General features: G+C 38.7%; 1 protein-coding gene across 1 annotated transcript; it reads right to left on the bottom strand.

Moving 5' to 3' along the window:
* Window positions 1-8,626: 8,626 nt before the first annotated feature.
* On the bottom strand, window positions 8,627-23,532 carry Tlr8 (toll like receptor 8). The gene is made up of 2 exons (XM_047536825.1): window positions 23,458-23,532; window positions 8,627-13,525 (listed from the first exon to the last, which is right to left on the bottom strand). Exon 2 carries the CDS (start codon window positions 13,517-13,519, stop codon window positions 10,406-10,408), a length of 3,114 nt encoding a protein of 1,037 aa, XP_047392781.1. The 5' UTR covers window positions 13,520-13,525; window positions 23,458-23,532; the 3' UTR covers window positions 8,627-10,405.
* Between the last annotated feature and the right edge of the window lie 757 nt (window positions 23,533-24,289).

Below are 24,289 nucleotides of genomic sequence, written 5' to 3'. Positions count from 1 at the left end.
CCCTTAAATGTATCAGAAGAAATAATTAACGTAGGGATATGCACGTGTCTATCAGTTTGTTCTATCTTTGTACTGTTTTCTTGCGAATCTTAAATGAGCCTTCATATTCTGTGATCAGAAAATTATGATCCTATATTCAGATTAGGGCCTAATTAAAAACTTCTGGCCATCAGAGTCTAGGAGGGTAGGTAAAACTGTCAGGATAAGGGGCAGGAATAGCAGAAGCCAACTATTGCCATTTAAGAGCTGTTCAACAGGTCTTTGCCTAACCTGTATCTTCTCCACCGTCCTGGTGTGTTGCTCAAATGGACATTATTTGAAAGGCATTCATCTGGCTTTAAGATATGAAACAAACCTTCTGTACTATTTGTATAATTTTCCCTGATATCACTTACCAAAAATGATATTCCACTTATCAAAGGTGATATTCTGTTTTCTGACAAGTAAATAATTTCCAGTTTGGAGAAATGTTGGAAAAGGGCAAAATCAATTTACATAATAAAGTTAATGCCCAAGTTGATAGTTTATAATTGTGGAAGGGCCATCAGGGGTCAGAAATCTTCTCTGAGTACTTGGAACACATAACCTCTTAAATAAAATGCCATGAGAAACTGAAGTGCAGAGATTTTGGAAAGAGTAATATATCATGAATACTCTGTCTTTGCACAGTAAAAAGATAACGGTTAATGTGTGCATCATTTATATACTAAACACATTTATCAGACCACTTTCCAGAATTCTATTCCACAAACACTTGCTAAATTATTTCTAACTAAGATGCCCTGTGCTTGGTACTCTTGGGGAATCCAGGCATGAGTAAACTGAGGTCGAGGGATTTAAAATCTTCTTGGAGAGGGAAACAAACCACTTATGACCAAGACAGAATACAGATGTGCCATGATACAGGAGCAAAGTGCTGTCAAATGCAAAGATGGAAACCATGGACTTTGAGTGGGGCACATGGGTAATGCACTTTGAGTGGTTCTCAAAGTGTATTCCCCAACCAGCAGCACCAGGGAACCTGTTACAGATGCAACTTGCCAGGCATGCCCAAGACTATTTGCATAAGCCCTCCAGGTGAAGCACTCCAGAGTTTGAGAATCACCACTTCAAAAAGAGAATGATGTAGGACATAAAGAGGCATTCAAAGGTTTTTGTAATCAGGGGAAGGTAGGAGGGCATTTATACTACATGTCTCTTACATTTGCATTGTAATTTATACCCTGTTATCTAATTCAACTTTTACAATGAAACAGAGAAGGAAAGATAAAGTTTAGGTTTGAAGGCAAATAGGAATTGGGGGCAAATCCTCACTCTGTCTCAAAGCTGTGTAGGTTGGGGCAAATCCTTTATCCTCCCAGAGGCTGTTCTCATCTGTAAATGGTAACAGTAATATTCACTGTGGGAATTTTAGGTAAGGATTCCATACGATGCAGAGTTGGTTCTCACTAAATGAGTGTTAATTCTATGTGTTATTTTTATTTTTATACACCCCTATTGCTCATGAGAAAACCTAGGCTTGCTGGTGGGTCCGAGACTGCCACTTGGAATCCTTTCAGTCCTGATTGGTTTACTTATCCCCTAGTGTTTGCTATAGATGAGGCTTCTACAAATACCTTATGCTGCTTATAGAAGCATTGGCACATCTGGGTTTACCATCTGTGTCTCTATAGGGCTTCACTGGTCAGGGTGAAAATGGCAGCCTCTGAGGCAAAGCCCCAGAACAGCAGTAACTGCATTCGGAACAGTATAGATGAGAGTCACATATAAACACCAGTGAAGTTTTCATTCTCTCCCCCATCAAACTAGCCATTTTTGGAAAGAGAAGTAGATAAGCCCTCTGTGTTTTCCCCAAGCATAAAGGCAAAAATGGGCAGCTTTGAATAACCAGTAGAGATTGGATATAAACTTGGACTTTAAGAATATATTATGTTTTTTCCTTATGCATTCAGTGTGCGACCTTCAGGAGGGGCGTTACGGGTATAATCAATGGACTAATGCCAGAAAAGCTGCCAAACAAGTCTAAAATGCACAGCACATCCCCTTTTCCAGTCCCCAACAAAAAATAACCTAGTTGAGCCAGGTGTGGTGGCACATGCCTGTAATCCTAGTGACTTGGGAGGCTGAAGCAGGAGGATCACAAGTTCAAGGCCAGACTCAGCAAGCAACTTAGCGAGGCCCTAAGCAAGTTAGTGAGACCCTGTCTCAAAATAAAAGAGGAAAAAGGGCTGGGGATGTGGCTCAGCAGTAAAGTGCTCCTGGGTTCAATCCCCAATACCAAAATAAATAAACATATATATATATATATATATATATATATATATATATATATATATACTTTTTAAAAAGGGCTGAGGATGTAGGTCAGTAATGGAGCACACCTGGGTTCAATCCCCAGTACTTCAAAAAAATATATCTAGTTGAAAATGTTAACATGTCAAAGTCACTACCACTTTACCTTGAAGTCAATTCATCAAAGCTCAAGACCATTTCTACTTGGGTTTGTCTGTTTCTAAAATCGATTCTTCATTGTTCTTCCAACTCTTTTAGGCTAAAACCTTTAGTATTACCTTGAGCCCACTCAGTCTCCGAAGTGTGTGGATTTCTGATTCATGTCTTTTTTCCCCATTCTTACCAGTCTAGTCAAGTACTAACTCTCCTTTATAGTCTTTACAGATTGTCGCAACATGATTTGTACTCCTGGAGTTTAGGAACCTTGGATTTTCCTCTTCAAGTCCTTCCTGTCCAGTACAGTGCCTGATGAGTGGAACTTATAGGAAGAAATACTTAGGACTATATAGGAAGAAAGATTTCTGGAGGAATATAAACACAAATTTCTAACATTTCAACAAAAATATATGCAGAATATTTAAATGTCTTTTAGTGTGTATGTTATTATGGCGAATTTTATTTTAATTAAACATACTTCATAAAAGAAGGATCAACATGCCAAAATGCATTTTTTAAACATACTTCATAGAAAAAGAATCAATAAGCTTTCTTTTGAATGTTGCACTCAATCATCTTTATTATTTCATTTGCTTATATGTCAGTCAAATAATAATTTCTAGAGTGGTCATAGGTATTTTGTGGGTTCTTACAGTTGCGAAGTAGTTTATTTTCTGTTCCCTCCTTGCTCTGCCTCCTAACTGGGACTTTCCCTTCTATTCCAGCCTCTCTTCTCTTGACCGTGTGCTTACCTGCATCCTTCCCAACACTTTAGACTTCTCTTTCTCACCACCTCACTTCCAACTGCAGCTCATATACCAGCTCAATCTGATCCACTTTTTAGCCTGTGTGTTAAACCAGGAGAATAAATACCTCTAAGGGAATCATCTAGGTTTTGCCTTTCGTACATTTTTTAAAAATGAAAATGCGGTAATATTTTTCAATGACTCTGTGATGGATGTTAAAAACATATTTAAATAGAAATAGAGAAATTTCTACATCATGCCCATTTTACCTGATTCCTTATTTTTGTTTGTTACATTTTGGGGGGGAGTATTGGTTTTGCAGTGGTGGGGATTGAACCCTGGGGCACTTAACCACTGAGCCACATCCCCTGCCCTTTTTAATTTTTATTGTTTTAGTTTCAAAGGAGGTCTCACTAAAGTTACTGAGACTGGGCTCAAATTTGTGATCTCCCTGCCTCAGCCTCCCTAGTTACTGGGATTATAGTTGTGCACCACCATTCCAGGCCACCATTTCCTTTTTTAAAATTATGATTCCTTTTTTTATAACTGCAAGACAATAATGACCATTTCCATCTATCAATACTTTTCCACAGACATCTGTATGTGTACATTACACATACATGTACACATTTCATGTTGCTTTCTAATGTAAACAACATCACCTCTAGAGTATCCAACCTTGGATCTGATTCAAAAGTGGAAATTCTTTCAAAAGCAAAAACTAATTGCTTTAGTTATTCCCACTGGATTTAACATCTTTGAAAATACAATAATCCCTAATAAGTCACTAGAGAGCTCATTTATCCATGGCAGACGTTATGAAAATATTATGTCAATGGAAATATTATGTCTGCTTTCAAAAATTATCCTTTATATGGTTAATGATGCTTTAAAGATAAATATTAGCCTCTTCATCCTATACCAAAGTAGAATCTATAATTTTTACAGTGCTATTATTTACTGCCTTTTTGTCACATTTTTTTTTAGAAGCAATAGTGTCTGTCTCCTCTGGAGAAATAGTAGGACCAGTACAAGGAACTAATCAGCCAAATATAAAGACATCTAGGCATGTGGCCTAGACTTTTTCTGCTTTTAAACAAAACTTTTCATATCTGAATAATGGCTGTCACCATATACTTGGGAACATTTCTGGGGGTTCACCAGACTGGGAAAACCTCCGGGAGGGCTTTAAATCATCATTTCAGGAGGGAGGGATGGAGAGAAAGAGAGAGAGAGAGAGAGAGAGAGAGAAAGGAGGAGGAGAGGAGAGGAGAGGAGAGGAGAGGAGAAGAGTAGAGACAGAGGAAAAGAAAGAACATTAGTTCTGGGAAATGCCTTGGGGGAAAAAAAAGAATCCATGGCTAAATAAGTTTGGGGCACAGTATAATATAGCTACCTTTTGGAGATAACAGTGTATAGTATAAGTGCTTTAATAACCAAGTAGTTTCTCTATTTGACCTGGTGAGCAGGTTTCATGGAATACTTATAACACAGTGTGGAATTAACTTGAGGAAAGTCTGCTTTGTCTGGTGCATAGAGCCTGTGAGTGACCACATGGTGGCAGACAGTGCCAGCCTTCCATGACCCTGAATTTAGTCTTACTGGTACTACATACTTGTTTATGGACCATCACTTGATCTTCACACAGTTGCACTCAACTTATTCTCTTCTGCTATTTTATGGCAACTTCTCTTGTCTTCCTCTCTTAGACTATGCTATATTTGCTCTGAGCCACAGTCCAACATTCAGATAATAATGCAAATGACTTGCCCAGGCTCAGATTTTCATGAAATCACCAGCATAGTAACCAAGATGGTTGGCACTGTATAGTAACCAAGAGACACACCCAGCACACTTGCCACCAAGAGTGGGGAAGGGAGAAATGGAAGGTGAAAAAACCCTATCTCTATGTATGAGTGCTACAGTGTGATTTTGACAGTGCAACCTCCCCCTTGTGCCACATCTGTCTCAGGATGAAGTTGTAGAAGTCTATCTGAACCTTTGTTCAGTCATTCAGCCACTTAAAATGTATTTTTAAAGTATTCTTGTTGTGTATCAGGCATGGTAATGAATACTGGGGACAGCGATAGGTGAGAAGGTATCATTCCTGATCTCTAGAGCCTGCAGTATTGTTGGGGGCTGTGCCAGCCAGAACGGCACCTGATCACATCGGCGGTGGGGAGGTTAATTGGCATAGCGCACTCAGGTGATTTATCACTGGCCGTATTCAGTTAAGTTCACGCGCACAAGCATGCACAGGTGCTCCCCAGCACGCCTGCTTGGGCCTGCTCGTTTTGAACCCTTGCCGTGATGGGTCGGCTGGCTCCTCGCCTGATCGCAACTGGCGTGGCCCCGCCCTCCGCCTCCTGGAGGGAATATAAGCGGGCAGTGGGCAGGGGCGGGAGAGTAAGAGCAGCAGCCAGCAGAAAGAAGCGGAGAAGCCATTAGCAGAAAGGAAGAAGAAGAAGCGGCAAGCAGATAGAAGCAGCGAGTAGGGGCAGCGACGAAGGCAGATCGCAGAACAGAGAATTGAGAACACACCTCTAGATCACAGATAGGCAGATCGCAGTTCGTGGGACCCATCACTAAGAAGCACCTCAGATAGACGCACCCTTAGTACACAGGATGCAGGACACACCTTTAAGAAGAAGCAGCAGAACTAAGAAGATAAGACCTCTGAAAGTGTAGTCTCTCTCTCTTAAGCAAAGTCTCTCTTTCTCTCCGATAAGCAAAGCCTCTTTCTCTCTCTCCTCTCAAAGCAAGTAAGCCTTATTTCCTCTATCCTCTATAAACAAGCAAGCAAGCAAGGAAGCAGCCCAGAAATAGAAGTAGCTCAGTTTCCGGTCCACCACCCATAAAGACTCGCGCAAATTGTTGCTGCAAGTGGTGACAAATACCTGCGGATTTGGTACCGCAAAGAGCCAGCGACACAGTATAATGGAAGACAACTGGGTTGCAGACACTCTGTTCATTTCTTTGCCATCCAGCCAACAAAACATGTGATACATGCTAAGAAAATAGTCTAAAGAGGCACCAAAGTGAGTTTTAGACAAAAAGCTGCTCTAAGAGATATTTAACCTCTTCCTGTAGAATAAGAAGGAATTGGCTAAGTAAAGTTTAAAGGAAGAGGTAGGTCCCTTGGGGCAGTACAATGTGAGTAGGTGCTGAAATGGGAGTTGGGTGTGTTCTCAGCACAAACTAAGGACTAGTGATGAGGCTGCTGAGAGAGGAGCCTGGAGGAACAGGAGAATGGGAATCACAGAGGGCCTTGTGATTTTATTCATATTTAAAACTTAATTCAGAAAAAAGCCACACCTTTTACAAGAATCAGTCTAGCTGCTGGAAGTCAATTGCAGGGACTAAAGTAAATACCAGGAAACCAGTAAGAGATGCATGTGACTTGGAAAAGGAGTGTTGATGATGGAGATGGAGGTGGAGTGTGGAAGGCAGAGGAATTTGGGAGGTCAAATAAAGTGTGCTTGATGTGTGCTTGGCTGTGGGGGTGAGAGAGAAGCATCAACAATGAGGCCCAGGTATGAATGACTACATTTGGGGCTGTTCGTGCAAATACAAAAATGATTTTTCATCATCTTTGAGTTTCTGGTGGTGTCATCACTAAGATAACCAGAAAAAGCTATTGAAAAAATAGTCCAGATATAATCTCAAAGGGGGGAAAGACTGAGGAGATGAGAGACTAGTCCTTCCTCTCCACTTTCAGAAATGTGTTTCACACAAGAAATAAAAACATCTCAAATAATTAAAAACTTCTCAATGTCAACATTCTACTATTACAGATGTGTTTTTGGTTTTGATTTTCTGACTATAAGCTGTTGAATTTTAAATTCCAGTCCCTGCCCTTTGCACACTGAAGAACTTGTATAAAGACTGCTTTTCATTTCTAGTCATTGGCACAGGAATTCCTGAATTGTTCTCCTGCGATTCAAAACACAATTATCCCTTGCCTTGTTACGCCAAGAATACAACATGACGGTTGAGTAAGGTATGGAGTTTTGTTTTTAACTAATTCCCTCTTTTCCTTAAAGTGCCCACAGTCAGAAATGAAAACATGGAAATCATGGATACTATTGTGGCTTCAAGTTCAAATATAATGACATTGGAAATATGACCATAATACTAAAATCACTTTATTAATAACCGACAAGGAAATCACCTTTGTTATTCCAACAATCATAAGTGACTCTCATTCACAAGAGAATTTTCAACTTTCACGGAGTTCTGAGTAATTTATGATAAAGAAAAGCCGTGGTGGTTTTTATGAGTCAAACTATGTCACCCCCAAATTACATGTTGAAGTTCTAACCCCCAGTACTTCAGAATGTGACCTTATTTGGAAATAGGGTGGTTGCAAATTTAATTAGTTAAGATGAAATCACAGTGCAATAGGGTAGAGAAGAGGAGAGAGTCATGGAGGGAGGACCCTTATGGACAATAGAGGCAGAGATTGGAGTGATACATCTTCAACCTAAAGAATGCAGTGCACTATTGGTAAATACCAGAAGCTAGAAGAGGTGAGAAGGATCCTCCTTATAGATTCCAAAGGGAGCATGGCCTTGTGAACATCTTGATTTCAGACTTTGAGCCTGCAGACCTGTGACACAATAAACTTTAGTTGTCTTAGACCACTGAGATAGTGGCATCACTTTTATTAATTTTTGATTCTGTCGGCAGAATACTGCCAAAGTGCATGAGCTTCACATAGATACTTAATTATCAATGTTACTGAAAAAAAATCTACATTTTAATTTTACTGAAATAATTAGAGACCATAAGAAAGAACTTCTAGCAGAAAACAAATTAATGTGGTACCAACAGAGATATTACAGACTAATAGCTTATATCCCCTTAAGTTCATAGGTTGAAAACATAATCCTCAGTGTGATGGTTACTAGAGGTGGAGCCTTTGGGCGGTAACTATGTCACTAGGGTAGAACCCTCATGAAGGGAATTAGTGCCCTTATATTAGATACCCCAGAGTGTTCTCTCACCTTCTGTCCACTATGTGAGGTTACAAGGTGAAGTCAGCAGTCTACAGTCCAAAAGAGGACCCTCACCAGAACCCAACCATGCTGGCCCTCTGATCCTGGCTTTCCAAACTCCAGAACTAAGAGAAATAAACTTATATAGTTTGTAAGCTACCCAGTCTGTGACATTTTATTGTAACTGTTCCAAACTGACTAAACCGAGGGATGGGCTCTAACTGCCCTCTATTGTTCTTCTTAGTGTGTGTGTGTTCAATGAAATTATTTTGCCTTTTGTTTATTTTGTATTTTGTTATTCTATTTTATTTTTTGATACATTGAACCCAGGGGTGCTTTCCCACTGAACTACAACCCCAGTCCTTTTATTTTTATTTTGAGTTAGGGCCTCACTCAGCTGCTGAGGCTGGTCTCTGACTCGTGTTTGTCCTGCCTCAGCCTTCCAAGTTGCTGGAATTACAGGCATACACCACCACCCTCAACTTGATCTTGCCTTTTAAATTTTTATCTCCATGCCACAGCAGGCACAGTCATAATTATCTCCCTAAAAACTTACCATGGTAACAAAATAGAGTTCAATATGACGAAATTAAATTCTCTTTGGCAAACTTGTGTTGATTTTGGCTTTGTCCATATTAAATAATATCATGACACACTGTTTGGGTCAATTCCTTAGACATACACAGTTAAAGAAAACATATCCTGGAAGATTAATGAAGAGGCTATGCTTTAGGAAGAATGGTGCAATGGAGGTTTCTTTTCATTCTGTAGGCACTTTATTTTCTTATGCTTAGATAAGGTCTGGTTATTCTCAGGTAGATTTCATAAGCTGTTTCAAGATTCATACTTATACTGGATAAAGAATGCAATGGCCTGATGTGGGGGAACCACAGTTTAGTAGAAGTGGTAAGGATGCCAAAATGGCTTTATTTGGGAAGATCGTATAAAGGGTACTGACAGACATCTGACTTTATGTCTTCTAAGTGTGAAATTAAGATATAATCAATTTATCTATTAATAATTATCTTAATATGAAAACTGCTTCCCCTTTGATTTGTACCAATGATTTTTTCAAAAAGAATTCTCAAAAACCTGCATAGATGACAATTTTTTTATAGTATAGATTAATTTCCCTATCATATACATAGAATACATTTGTCTTATAAAATGAAGAAAGTTTAATCTTTCATCTTAAGATGTACAGCAGTGGGAAACCAACAAATACTCCAAAAGCTTTCAATGTAGATGCATACTTAAAAGAAATGGTTGAGAAATAAAAGATACTAAAAACCTATATACTTCAGCCTTTACATGATATATAAACCTTAAAAGTCAAACATTATAGCCAATACCTATAAAAGTTATTGTGAATGAAAGATTAATTCAATCACAGCATAATATAACCTTGTAGCCATAAGATTTATGATCAATCTAATCAGAAACATTAGTTAACAGTGGCATAAAGTTCTTATATATTAAAAAGTAGGTGTTGTAGGCTGATTGCTAAGATGGCCACAATGATATCTATCTCCTGGTGTTCACAATCTATGACCAAGATGGCAGGCTGGATGGTAGTCTAGGGGAAACTGTTGATGACTGACTAAGCCAATCACTTGTCTCTGTCTTAGACTGATTTCCCCAGACTGAGGTGATCACAGTCCCACCGCCTTGGTCTTCAACTGTTTTCCCTGGACGGTGGTGGTCATGCCCATGGGGCTGGTGGGATCTGTCTCTGACTTTTAACAAATGGAATATGGTCAAATATTGGGGTACCATTTCCCTGATTAGATTACAAACAATTATGATTTAGTGTCACTAGCAACCTCTCTCTCTCTTGCTGGCTTTGATGAAACCAGCTGCCTTGTGAGAAAGGTCCACCTGGCAGGTACCTGAGAGCAGTTTTTGGCAAATAGCCCAGGAGAAGTTGAATCCTGAAAATGACCACATAGGTGTGAGCTTGAAAGTGGGTACTAATCCAAGAGATGTCTGTGGCCCTGGTCAATTCCTGGAGTGCTGCCTCTGAAAGACCTTGTGACAGAGGGCTCAGTTATGCTGAATCTGGACTCTTGACTTCCAGGGACTATGAGATCACAAACATGGATCGTTTTAAGCCTCAAGGTTGTGTGGTAACTTGTTACACAGTAATAGATAACTAAGCAAGAAGGTCATTGCCTGGCATTTTTATCATGGTGTCAAAACATGGCTTAACATCAGTTAGTATTGCCTAATGGAATCAACATACAGATTATTATATCGCGAGTCATTTTCAGTTAAGACCACATTTTTCAGGCTTTGCCAGAACAATCCTTCTGCCTTGGGGTTGTCAGGCCACTGGAGGATGGAGCTCTTGCAGATCCGTCGTCGCAGCCGCAAGTACTGAGAATGCTGTAGTACTGGCTCCAGCAGGATAAATATAATCACATCCATGTTCTCATCCATTAGCCTCTGCAATGCCAAGTAGAAAGCTGTTTTAAAGTTCCAGCTTTTGGCATATTTTTTGGTTAAAATGAATATCGTTTTCTTGCTCTGATTTATGCTGAGCATGAGGTTATCAATGATGGCCAACCCTGGATCCCAGTCCCTCTCCTGTAAACAAAGGAGAACATTTTTCCCTTCACTCTCTTCAAGGTGGTAGCGCAGTTCATTTATTACCCAATCAGTAACAGAGTCATCTTTGGTGTCATAGGAAATGTAAGCATCATAGAAAGTTTGGGATGTAGAAAGTGTCCTGTGACCTTTGATCTTCGCTATACACATGTGGTAGATAAACCAAACATCCCAGTAAAACAGATGATGAGCCAGGGCAGCCAACATAACCATGGTAGTGATAAAGAATGTGAAGAAAAAGAGTACAGCTGCAATGGTATCTGAAACACATGTTGTCAGTTCTAGGCTCACAATACTCTTCCCTCTCTGGTCCCCAGGACTGGCACAAATGACATCTATCAATCTAGGAATTGTGACATTTGAATTTTCATCTATCCAACTTCGAAAATCTCTAATGTCACAGGTACAATCAAACGGGTTTCCACCTAATTTCAAAAGAGTTAAGTTGGTGGTGGTCTTCGTCTCAAGTGTGGATTTGTTGATCATCTTTATCAAGTTGAAACTTAAATCGAGGTGCACCAGATGGCTGCCTTCGGAAAAAAAACCAGAGGGAAGGTGAGCAATCTTATTCCGGCTCAGCAGTAGTACTTGAAGAGAAGATGTAGATTTAGACAGGCTATTAGTTAAAGAGGACAGCTCGTTTCCACTTAAGTCAAGCAAGTGGAGATGCGGAAGCTGCTGGAGTAGTGTCCAGTTAAAGAAATTTAACAGATTATTATTTATGTACAGTTCAGTGAGACCCTGCGGCAAGTTGAGGAATGCTTCATTTGGGATATGCTGGAGGTTATTAGAAGACAGGTGTAGCCGTGTCAGGTTCCTGAGACATTTAAAAATGGGCCAGTACCTGGTGTCTCTGGTATTCCACAAAAGGTCAAGGCGGTTTCCACTGAAAACTAATTCCTTCAGGGACATGCTCTTCAGTTCATTCTCCTCTGTTAAAGTATAAATGCTGTTGTAGCTCAGATTTAAAACTTTGAGATGTGTCAAATTTTGTATAAATCCTAGACGATGTGTTACCCCTGCTATTTTGAAATAGTGTGCATTGTAGCTGAGATCTAGAACTTCCAGCTGGGACAATTCACGGAGAGCATTGTTATCATCAAAGTCTAGTCTATTGTTGGTCAAATCCAAATATTTGACCCGAGGTACAGCTAAAAATTCAGTTCCATTTAATACTTGGCCATTACCATTAGAAGACAGATTTAAGCAGGCGATGTCACTGAAACCTTTGAACTGGTTTTTACCAATAAAGAAAATACTGTTTAAACTTAAATCTAAGGCTTTGCCATAAACGGTACATTGTGGCTTTATTAGAGAATTGGTGGTATGATAAAAATTTGAATGTGGGTCAAACTTGGCATATGTGGAGCGTCTTTTAAGGATATGACTTTGCAAAGAAGAATCATTTGCACAATTTTGCCTGATTTCACTTACCAATGGTGATATTCTGTTTTCTGACAAGTAAATAACTTCCAGTTTGGGGAAATATTGGAAAAGGGTAAAATTAATTTGCTTAATAAAGTTAACCCCCAAGTTGATAGTCCGTAGGTGTGGAAGAGCCATCAGGGGTTGGAAATCTACTTCTCTGAGTACCTGGAACACATAACCTCTTAAATGCAGTGTCTTAAGAGACTGAAGTGCAGAGAAGTTTTTGGAAAGAGTAATATATTGTGAATATTCTGTTTTTACGTAGTTAAAAGATAAGTCAAGTATTTTTAAATTGGGCAACTTTGTTAAAAATGCCCCAGAGGCCATTTCTTGCACTAAATAGTTGAATTCGAGATGCAACTCCTTCAGGTAGGGCATATTGTCAAACCAGGTGGAAGGAACCTTCCGGAGGGAAGTGCTAGAAAGGTTTAGGTAACGAAGTTGGGTCAGATTTTGAAAAGCAAGAGGATGTATATCAATTGCAGCATTTCCATCACAAGGTGTGCAAGGAAACGGTGCATTGAAACATCTTGGACAGTTCCCACTTACATCTAGTAATCTTAAATTTCCCAATCCCTTGAAGTCTTCTTGACTGATAGTTTTGATCTTGGTATTGCTCAGAAAAAGTTTTTGTAGGGAGTTTGGTAGTTTGGGTGGCACGTAGATAAGAGTGTTGAAAGATAGTGACAGCACCCTCAAGTTTGTAAGTGATTCAAATGTCCCATCTTCAATATCAAATGTTTTACTACAAACAAAATAGCAGTTCCAGCCCAAATAGAGTCTTTCCAAGTTCATAAGTCCCAAAGTGTTATTCTTAGTTACTGAAATTATATTGTTTTGAATTAAACTAAGTTCTCTTAAAGACTCTGGCAAACCAGAGGGTATTTTATCTAACTGGTTGTCTTCAAGCAGTAGCTCCTGTAGGTTTTTTAGGTTGAGGAATGCTCCATCTGTAATATTCATGCCATTTTTATTCATACCAGGGTTTTCATTCTGATGCTCTTGATTGGCATTGTGGTTTAGATTTATTTTAGTGACATTTGGAAGCTCTGGAAATGATTCATTTGTTATGTGCGTGATGAAATTATCAGACAGGTCGAGTTCCGTCACATATTTGCCCACTGTTTGGGGAACTTCTCGCAGTCGACGACTGTCACATTCTGCAATAATGGAGTTATTTTGCTTTTTCTCATCACAAGGATAGCTCCTGGAATAATTTGATTCAGCGAAGAACTCACAGTAATCAGAGACAAGCAGGAAAAGACAGATAAGAATTGAAGACCACAGGGACATCTTTTCCTAAAGGAAAATCAAAAGTGGAAACACAATTTTAGAATAGCAACGTTTACTGGGCATTCCATCATGAAATTTCTTGTGTGAGTTTGAAGTGTAAGTTCTCTTAATGGTTAAACAAATTGCATCAAATGAGGTTCCATATGAGTTTACTTTTCTACTGTGTTCAACTTCGGGATGCTAAAAGCAGTTGAAAATGAAGCTATCTGAGATTATGGCAATGAGTAGTTTTTGCAGATGCAATTATCAAATTGCCCCACTATCATATTGCCTCTCAGCTGGATCATGTCTCTGGTTCACTTTAAGTCTGTAGCATAAAACCTATACATTTATAGTATCAACTTATTGACCCAACTCTTGATGAAAGTTTGTCCAGCCCCTAAGGAGTGATCAGATCCAGCTTCTACTGTGATATCATCTAAGATATTCAAGCCAGTGTCATTGCCAGCTATGTCTCTTACTGGCATTTCCTGCCATTTTTCTATACCTCTCTGATGATGATACTTATCATGTTCTCTTATTTCCACACAGGACTGGAAAGTGTACATCTTATGCTGATAATAATAACAAAACAAAGTGCCAGGCTTTGTACTAAGTGCTTCATAAACACGTCCTCTCCCATGTCAAGGCTCACAGCACAGTGAGGTAGGTTTCATTATTATATTTTTAAATTATTTATTTATTTTTTATTTTATACAGTCTGCATTTTGATTCATTGTACACAAATGGGGTACATCATTTCGTTTCTATGGTTGTACACAATGTAGATTCACACCATTCATGTGATCATACATGTACATAGGGCAATGTTGTCTGTCTCATTCCACCATTTTTTATACCCTGCTCCCTCTCATTTCCTTCTACATAATCTGAAGTTCCTCCATTCTTCTCTCACCCCCACCCCACCCCCATTATGTATCATTGTTATCCATAGTCTGCAGATGAAACAAACTCTGAGAGTTAAGTACCTTTCAGAAGGACAATACATTGTAGTGCTGGGACTTGAGCCAATCTGATTCCCAAATGGGTTTTTTTGTTTGTTTTTTACAACTAGCCATCATGCTACATAATTTCCTTTTGAAATTCTTGTGCCAGAACAGTCTCAAATGTAGATAGCACTCAAAAAAATGTTTATGGAACAACTACTACTCATATGTCCCTTATCATGCAAAAAGTGACATCAATAGCTATTTGCTAATTTTGAAATTTCTGTAAGGAAGACATGGTGCTTTATACTCTCACGTATCTTCAGCAACACTTAGTAGAATGCCTCAATGTTTGTGCATATTTCTTAAGATAGAAGAGCTGGAAGTATTACTTTTGGTAACCATACAATGTAATGAACAGATTAATGTGGTTTCATCAAAGGTTGTGCTTAAGATAACTCTTAAAATTTTATTTCACTGGATCTAGAGACCATCTTTACCAAGGTAGAATTTTCACTAAAGCCTAACTCAAACTGTCTTTATTATGAGTTAAACCCCAAGTACTTTCTTGTGAAATTCTCCTAGGGTTAGTGAGATAACACCCTTATATCTTATACCCTTATTAGGTTACAAAATATTTTTGAGAAAACTTGGAATGGAACCACCATTTGACCCAGCTATCCCACTCCTTGGCCTATATCCAAAGGACTTAAAATTAGCATACTATAGTGACACAGCCACATCAATGTTTATAGCAGCTCAATTCACCATAGCTAAAATATGGAACCAAACTAGATGCCCTTCAACAGATGAATGGATAAAGAAAAGGTAGCATATATATGTATATATATGATGGAATATCACTTAGCTTTAAAGAAGAATGAAATTATGGCATTTGTTGATAAATGGACGGAGTCAAAGAATATTATGCTAAGTGAAATAAGCCAAATCCCCCCAAAAAGGTCAAATGTTTTCTCTGATATGCAGATGCTAATTCACAATAAGGGGAGTATAATGAATAATAGAGTTACTTTATATTAGGTAGAGGGGAATGAAGGGAGGGAAGGAGTATGGGGGAAGGAATGATAGTAGACTGAAACAGACATTATTACCTCATGTAAATGTATGACTGCAAGACCAGTGTGATCCTGCAATATGTACAATCAGAAAAGTGAGAAATTACACTCCATTTATGTATGATCTATCAAAATGTATAAATGCATTCTATTGTCATGTACAACAAATTAGAACAAATAAAAAAATTTAAAAAAAGATTTTGATGTGTGTGTTGATTATTCTGAGGGTCAATAATTACTGCCCACTTCTGACAGCCAAGGAAAAGCCAGCTTATTAAGAGATGAAAATTAAAATGAAGCAGATCTCTCAGATATTTCCAGACCCATGTAGCTGTTTTTCAAATACAGCAATATTGAGGTCAAAGGAATGTTCCAGGCAAAGGTAACAGCTTATGCCAAGGCCCTGAGTATATCCATGTGAGGTCCCCATGCTGTGCCATTAGAGAAACACTTTGATGGAAACAGAGATGTGACGTGGGTTGAAACAAGGTGCATCAGGTTTCAAGTTCTCAAAATTGGTTGAAGCTTGCAAAGAATTGTTTACAACAGCAGGGTCCAGAGCAAGAGGAAAGGCCAAGAGGATTGGGGTGGCACATAGGAGGGAACTAACAAATATATTTCTGTGGTTCTCAATATCTTCATGTCACCCCATTCAATGGTCATTTTCTAATACTCATCTTAGCGAGCATATAATTGTAAAGGACTCACAGGAAGCCAGGGATTTGAGACAAGAGGAGTAGATTGAAAACAATTATGTTTTTAGCCAGGCATGGTGTGCACACCTGTAATCCCAGTGACTCAAGGAGGCTGAGACAGGAGAATCACAATTTTGGGGCCAGACTCAGCAACTTAGAGAGATAAAAAGAACTGGAGATATAGCTCAGTTGTAAAGCACCCCTGAGTTAAATCCCCAGTACTAAAATTTTAATATTATTTATTTGAATCAACAACTAAAAGTTGTATAAACTTATGATATACAGCAGGACATTTAGAAATATATATATATTCTTATGGTGGAGTATCATGTAGCAATTAGAAAGGATAAGACATTTCTATGTTTTTCATGAATTCAACAAACACCTATTAAATGTAAATTTTATTTCAGGATCTGTTTTCATGCTGTAGATGCAGCAAATAACAAAATAAATGAAAATACCTGCTCATTTGGAATGGATGTTGAAAGATAGAATTTTATATGGTGGTGGAAAGTACCATGGACAAAAATTAAGATGGGAAAGAGGATAATTATTAAAATGGCTCTCAATTGGATTTGTCTGGTGTTTTTGTCACAATCAGACTGGGGTTATGGGTTTGGGGGAGGAAGATCATATTGGTGCAGGTCCCTAGTACAACTTTTAATTATAAATTAATAAAACATTAGTTTTTAAAGAGGCCTATGGGAAAATGTCAGGATAAGGCCAGATTCTTGACCCTTCCCTTCACCTGCTAAAAATAGTACCATTGGTAAGTGAGGCATCTTTAGGCAGACACTTCAGGGAATCCAGAGGGCAGGACCATCCTGTGACCTCCCTAGCTTCTTAGTAAGGTCTCCACATTTAATTTCAAATATAATTCTGTGGTACAAATCAGAACAATTGAGGAGAAAAGCCTCTAGGGGCTGCTAGAGACCAAGAAAGGAGCCTTCTGAAATTCACGCAGTTTTCAGGATGAAAATAACCTCCCAGAGTTGGAAGTAACTTAAATTATGGGTCATGAAAAAGAATAGAACACTCCACAAGAGATTTCTGAGTGAAGAGCTTGAGGTTCCTAAGGTCACTCTCCCAAAAACGGTGACTGAGGTAAGAACAGGACTTGACAAACACCAATAACCTGAATTGGACAAGTACATGAGTGGCAACAGTGGAAAATAGCCAAATAGTTGGGGGGGAGACGGGTTTGGTGGCACATACCTATAATCCCAGCAACTCCAGAAGCCAAGACAGGAGGATCTCAAGTTCAAGGCCACACTCAGAAACTTAGCAGGATCCTCAGCAACTTAGTGAGACCCTGTCTCATAAAATAAAAATAAAAGTAAAAAGCACTCCTGTATTTAATCCCCAGTACAAAAAAAAAAGAAGTTGAGGAGAAATTACTGCTCGTTCAAGCTGCCACATTCTATTCCATGCAGGACCATAGAGTTTGAGTGGGTCACTAAAGCTCATTTTCCAGGGTGCTAAGCTGAAATCCAGGGGAGCACCATGTAACAAATTCCTAGTAGAGTGAACCCCAAATCATAACATTCATCTGCATCCTAGAGATAGCAGAGCCCAAAGACCTGGCAAGAGCTGCATTTCCTCAGTCAAGTTCTTTTTGACCACACCCATGCTTCTGACTACCAAAATATCTCAGGTCCAAAAGGATATCAATGGGAATCTGATCCCAGATGAAGTGAGAATTCACTCATTCACTCTTTTTTCCCCCTTCAGTGCTGGGGCTGGAACACAGGGCCTCATGCGTGTTGGACTGGTTCTCTATCACTGAGCTAACACCCCTAGCCTGAAAATTTGCTCTCCCTGTGACATAACTAATAAATAAAAACCACTCAGCCTGGCAAAAGTGAAATGGCAACTATGCAAATATAATAGAGAAAAAACTGCAACTATGCAAATAAAATAGAGAACAAGAGAGAGGGGCAGGGCAGAAGGCAGGCTTCTGGCTTCCCTTGGTTGCATATGGCAGCTGAAGGCTCCCATTACATTAATAGTAAAGGAATAGAACTTATAAATCAAAGGCTGAAAGGAGACACAGTAGATGTAAAATATGTGAAGTTTAGGAAAATGGAAAGGAGACGGGTAAAAGCAGTAAGTGACAGAGCAGAGCAGAGAAGGCTGAAGCATTAGGGTCAACTGGACAAAAGTCAGTTTGCCCCCACAAAACCCTGGGAAGATGCAAGACCTAGAGGCAGTAGGGACATTAATGTTGGCAAGTCAGCTGGGGCAGGATGATGGTGTGGTTAAGAGTCTGCAAGACCCCTCCCAACCCCTTTTGCAAGACTTACTGTCTCTTGAAAGACAAAATCTGAGAGCCTTGGACACAAGTGGAGACAGAAGTGACCTGCCCCTGAGAAAACACAAAGGCTAAAGTGTGGTATGTGTATGGAGCCCAGCAGCCCTGTCTCAGCTCTGGGAACTCTGATACCTGTTGTCATCTGAACATCCCACCCCAGCATCCCAGACAGGAGATGGGAGGATCTTGCTTTGGGACAGCAGAATGACATAATAGCAGGGCCAGGGTGAGGCAAAATATAAGGGGGCATTGAAAAACTTGGTGATCAAGATGAATACTAGTTAAAAGAATGAAAAACCATTATGAATAAAAGATCAGTATTTTAAATAAAGAGAGAACCTGACCCTGCACTTGTAAAACACTGCTTCAATTAGTCTCCCTTAGTCTGGCTCTTGTTCCAGTAAAAATCTGTTTACTAAAATAGGTATGCATTCTGTGGGCTATAGTTTGCCAATCTGATTTTTTAAAACTATAGCATTAAAATATCATTAATCTTTTTTTGAAATGTGAATTTATTTACACGTTTCATATAAATGTAAAACACATTTAAAAGTTTTTCAGTAACAACTTTTGTTTTAGTTACATTACTAAGTTTTTGACACCCCCGTCTCTCCCTTAAATTTTGCACCTAAAATGAGTGCTTCACTCATCTCCCCTAGTCCTGGTCCTGCATGGTAGCAAAGATCTCCAGATTACAAAAGGCACAGCCTGATCAACAAGTGGACTCACAACCCTCATCCATGGTAAGCCTCATCAGGTTGGAACTTTAATCAACCCTTTAGTGGCCCACCATTGCTATGAAATGGTCAGCGCCAGGCACCAGCATGAAAAATAGAGATGGAAAGACGCAGAAAGACGACAATCAGAAAAGAAACAGTTGGTGGAATTAGGCCTTCTGGCCCCAGGAGAGTGGTTTATGGCTTATTTTCTTAATACTATTTTGTACAGAATTTCAGTCCTCACTCTGCAATTTAAAAATCCTTAAAGGTCTGAGCACCCCAAATTTTCCCCCCATAATTTGTTTGCAACAAAACCTGATCTGGCTGGGTAATCCCAGCCAGAAATCCCACACCTGAAATCCCAGCAGCTTGGGAGGCTATGGCAGGAGCATTGCAAGCTTAAGGCCAGCCTCAGCAACTTAGTAAATAAATAAAAAATAGAAAATTCTGGGGACATGGCTCAGTGGTAAAGTACCCCTGGGTTCAATCATCAGTACCAAAAAAAAAAGTGTTTAAGAAAATAAGATTGTTTGATGGAATACCCTACTGGACAAATTAAACCTATCAGTATAGCCTTGTATCTGACCATATCCATGAACACACTGCATAGAACTCCCTAGTGAGGAAGACTGGGCCTGTGTGATTCACCTCTTTCAAAACAGAACCCATTCTCTTAATTTTTTTTTTTTAAAGAGTATGAATCATGAAAAAAAATACCCGCTAACTTCTCCTCTCTCTGCCAAATAGAGTTGTTGCTACTGAGGAAGTAGTTTTGCAGTGGTTTTTCTGTTTCCTGTGCATCATCTGGTATTTGATTGGGTCCATGGTATACAGCCCGCCAACTCTCTCCTTCAGGTTCTGAAGGAACCAAGTAGCACAAGGACAACAACTCTTGTCAGTCCTAACCCAAATCTCGCTTCTCAAATTGGACCCTGATGGACACCTAACACACATTTTGAAGACACCAGAATAGTTTAAATAGCAGTTCAGAAAGTGTGCCTTATCTGAGGGCTTGCTCCCTGAGGGTCAGAGTGAGATGAGGGGTCATTCTCAGAACTCACCTTGAGGAGGGCCTCAAGTCAGGCAGAGACTAGGTATGTAGACAAAAAAGAAGTGGCACCCCCAGGTGAGGCTGAAGTAAATCCCACACAATCCACAGTGAATGACTAGGAGGGATGTAGTGCTACCTCCTGGACTTTGCCATTAAAAAAAAAATCTTATCACAGCCCTTTGTAGGTTGCAGGCAGACATTTTGCAAAGATGATTCCTTCCTTCTTCCTCTTCAATGGCTTCCTTCAGGATCAGCTGGAGTTCTCTTTGCCAGGATGTTATTTGCCTCAGATCATCTCCCTAGATACATATGTCTCTAGAAATGGTCCTACTGACTCCACCTAATTCTAAAGTGTGAGGAAAATCTATTGATTATAAAATGCTATTAATTCCCCCAATTGAATTACTTAGCCATTTTGGCACAATGTGTGATTCAAGCAGAACTTAATTTTTGCCAAAGCAGAATTATTTCCAATTTTTAATTGGTTCTGATTCATTTGTTGTTAACAATGGTGAAAAGGGATTCATGATGAAAGTAAATTAATTAGGAAATGGTGATACAGATACAATTTATCATGTTACATGAAATTTACAATTAATAGTACATATTTTATTTTATCCATTCCAAATTTTATGGAGTCACAAACAGCTTTGGAAGACAAAAGAAGATGTGACATTAAATATACCCATTACTGAAGAGATGAATCCTGATTTCATATACACAAAAATATGAAAAATTTTGCCATTTAGATCCCAGGAATATGGTAGGGAGCCTAGTGGAGTGCTTTATCATGAGACAAACACTGGGACAAGTGAAAATCATGCATTTTCTCATTCAATCCTCAAAAATCAATGAGGTGGGTGGTATCATAAGCCCCTACTTCACAGATATGGAACCCGAGACTCAGAGAGGTTAAGATACCAAGGTCACTCAGATGGTAGGTGGCAGAGCTTAAATCAAGCCTAGATCAAACCAAGTACTTAATGAATCAGGAAGACTGGAACTGAGGGTCTAGTTGGAAGTGATCTGATTTAAATTGTCAGTAGAGATATCATAGTCATGCCTAAAATCTATAGGATTCAAATGTTGGGCAGATATTCCACCTTCCTTTTCTGCACCGTTTAGGCTACCAGAGAGAACTTCCAGATTCTCAGACATTTTGCAGAAGAACAGTAAATCTAACAGTAGATTTTAGATACATGCACCAACTAGCAGCTATTTGTAAGGGTTTGTAAAGACAACACAGCTTGTATTTACTAATGCCTACATGGAATCAAAGGTATGCATTTAAATTTACTCTGTTTTTATAGGTCTTGAATAGTCATCAATTGGAGCTAATAGTTTAAAAATAATAACTCATTCAAACTCAAAAGACAATCCTTTGGAAAGCCACTCCCACCAATGTACCTTGTAGGCAACACTAAGATGCACTTACAAATATTGTCCAACTGAGTTTCAAAAATGACCATGGATCACAACCTCTTCCCCTCTCAGACACACCATAGTCCTCTGTGAATCTGAGGTTTCTTGTCCCCTCTCTTATAAACATGCAGTGTTTAGAATTATTACATGAAAGGAAGAGAAGCTGTGATTGAAGGAGGAGAATGAACTCTAACAATTGCCCTCACCCTTATTCACAGTTTCAGCTTGTCAGATTAGTATGCCCGGAACTTGTATTTTGCTTTCTGAAATCAAACTAATTTGATTAGTTGGCTAAAGAATATGCCCCACGTGTTCCCAGAGTCTTCTCCCCCACTTCCAAAAAAAATATTGTGCTCTTCAATGAAAGGACCAAAAACTTCATGTGGTTCTTAACTTTGGCTGCACATTGGAGATACCTGGGAATTTTAAAAGCTACAAATTAATTGACCCACCCCTAGAGATTCTGATTTTGTGGGTATGGGATTCAGCCCTGGCAGCAGTTCTTCCTGATTCTAATATGTAGTGTAAAGGTCCTTGACCTCCATGTACCACTGGAGGGAACGAGGTGGGCATTTTCCCAAATTTAATTTGATTCTATTATTAGTCTATATTTTGCTTTCTTATGATACAATTATATTGACCATCATAGCAATTTATCAAATAGAAATGGGATAATTTCAACTGCAAATTCATCCCTGTCATTGGCCAAGTTGACTCAATCCCACATGGGCCACTACAGTCATTTTGTTGTGTCATAAAATTTTAGTGCAAAATTAATTTACCTTTAAGATCCATAATGGACATTGAGAATAAATGTCAATTTCAAGAAGACTTAAATAAACATAAAATTGTTGAAATTTTTTTTGCAAAAATCCAAGGACATAAATAAGCACTAAATGATTGAGAAAAAGGTGTATGGTAAATTTTGAATGAAGTTCTCTTGAAATCAGATTTAATTGCTCTAAGCCTCATTAAATTTTCTATAAGTATATCATCTTAAAAGACTACTGAAGTTTTTCAATATGAGAGGTTCTTTTTAAACCTTTATAATTTATTTATATATTTATATGTGGTGCTGAGGATCAAAGCCAGTGCCTCACACATGCTAAGCAAGTGCTCTACCACTGAGCCACAACCCCAGCTCTCAATCTGAGAGTTTATGATAATACAAAACATACCACGAGCTATGACTAGACACTGTAGAATAATAATTCTAGAAGTAGTTATGTTACTTTAAAACTCTGAACAAGAAAAGTAGTCATTAATATTTAACTTTAAGATTTTAGTAATTATGTTAAGCGCATCTTCACTAGGCCTCTAGCAACTGATTCATAAATGTGAAGGGAGTATGTCTTTTTCTATAATATAACAAGATGAAAACTTTTCTGTGCCCCTGCAACCCCTTTTTTTTTTCTAGAAGAGAATATTGCCTTGAGCAGGGCCAGAAAGTAATACTCCAGTTCAATTTCTATCTTGGAATTTTCTTGTTTTCCTGTTCAAAACAATATGCTTATCATTGCATTCAATTTTCTAAGTTTACTTTTTAATTACTTTACATTAACATCCATACGAATTAAAAAAGTCTCTTTGCCTCCATTCAGGGTTGTTATTTTACCCTTTTATATCTATAAACAATTTATTACTTTCATAGTACATATGAATAACCACCAACCCAGATCTCTGCATCAGAAATCCTATTTTGTTTGAAAGCTTTGCTAAAAGAATAGCCATGGCTTACCCCTTTCTGTTGAAGCCCCTTCTAATTTCTCACTCCACAACTTGAAGCAGCATTGACTGGTACCGTCTGTGCACTAGGTGCATGCAGAGAAGAAACTGGCTCACTTCCTGAAATGGATCACTTTACCATCAGCAGAACACAGCATGTGGTTTGCAGAAGTTTATGTGGGAAGAAGGGAACTAGTAATTTCTTAACTCTTGCTAAATCATTTATTGACTGTGCTTTAAAATTTGGAAACTGAAATTGGGGAAAAAGTAATTTATAAAATGATATAAATAGACTCCAAATCAGATATATACAGCACATTTTTGTGAGTTGTTGTGTATGTGTGTGCATGCATAGATAGGGAGTGGTTCAGAAGATCCTCACCCAAATGGTAATATAGTTATTTTTGGAGAGCAGGGTTGGGCGAAAATGAGGGTGAGAAAATGGGTAAACTTTTTCATTCTAGTGAGAAAATGTTAGTATATGTATTTTTTGCAGTGCTAAAAACATGACCACAAGCAGGGCACAGTGGTGCGTGCCTGTAATCCTAGAGACTCAGGAAGTTGAGGCAGGAGGATCAAAGCCAGCCTCAGCAACTTAGCAAATTAATAAGCAACTTAGTGAGACCCTGTCTCAAAATAAAATAAAAATAAAAATAAAAAGGTGTGGGGATGTCACTCAGTGGTTAATGGCCCTGGATTCAATCTCTGGTACAAAAAACAACAAAACAACAAAAACCCCACAAATTTGTACTCAATTTAAAAATTCATCTTTTGACACGTAACTCACAGATGTAGGTAAACGACCCAAGTATTGCTTCACCTTTGTTCCACACATTTATAAGACA

The sequence above is a fragment of the Sciurus carolinensis genome, chromosome X (genome assembly GCF_902686445.1).
Source record: "Sciurus carolinensis chromosome X, mSciCar1.2, whole genome shotgun sequence".
Lineage (NCBI taxonomy): Eukaryota > Metazoa > Chordata > Mammalia > Rodentia > Sciuridae > Sciurus > Sciurus carolinensis.
Note: the sequence above shows the minus strand (reverse complement) of the source record. Positions and strands in the feature narration are given on the sequence as shown.

Excerpts from the sequence above, each read along its gene's own strand:
- Tlr8 (XM_047536825.1), bottom strand. The coding sequence starts at position 13,519 with ATGTCCCTGTGGTCTTCAATTCTTATCTGTCTTTTCCTGCTTGTCTCT.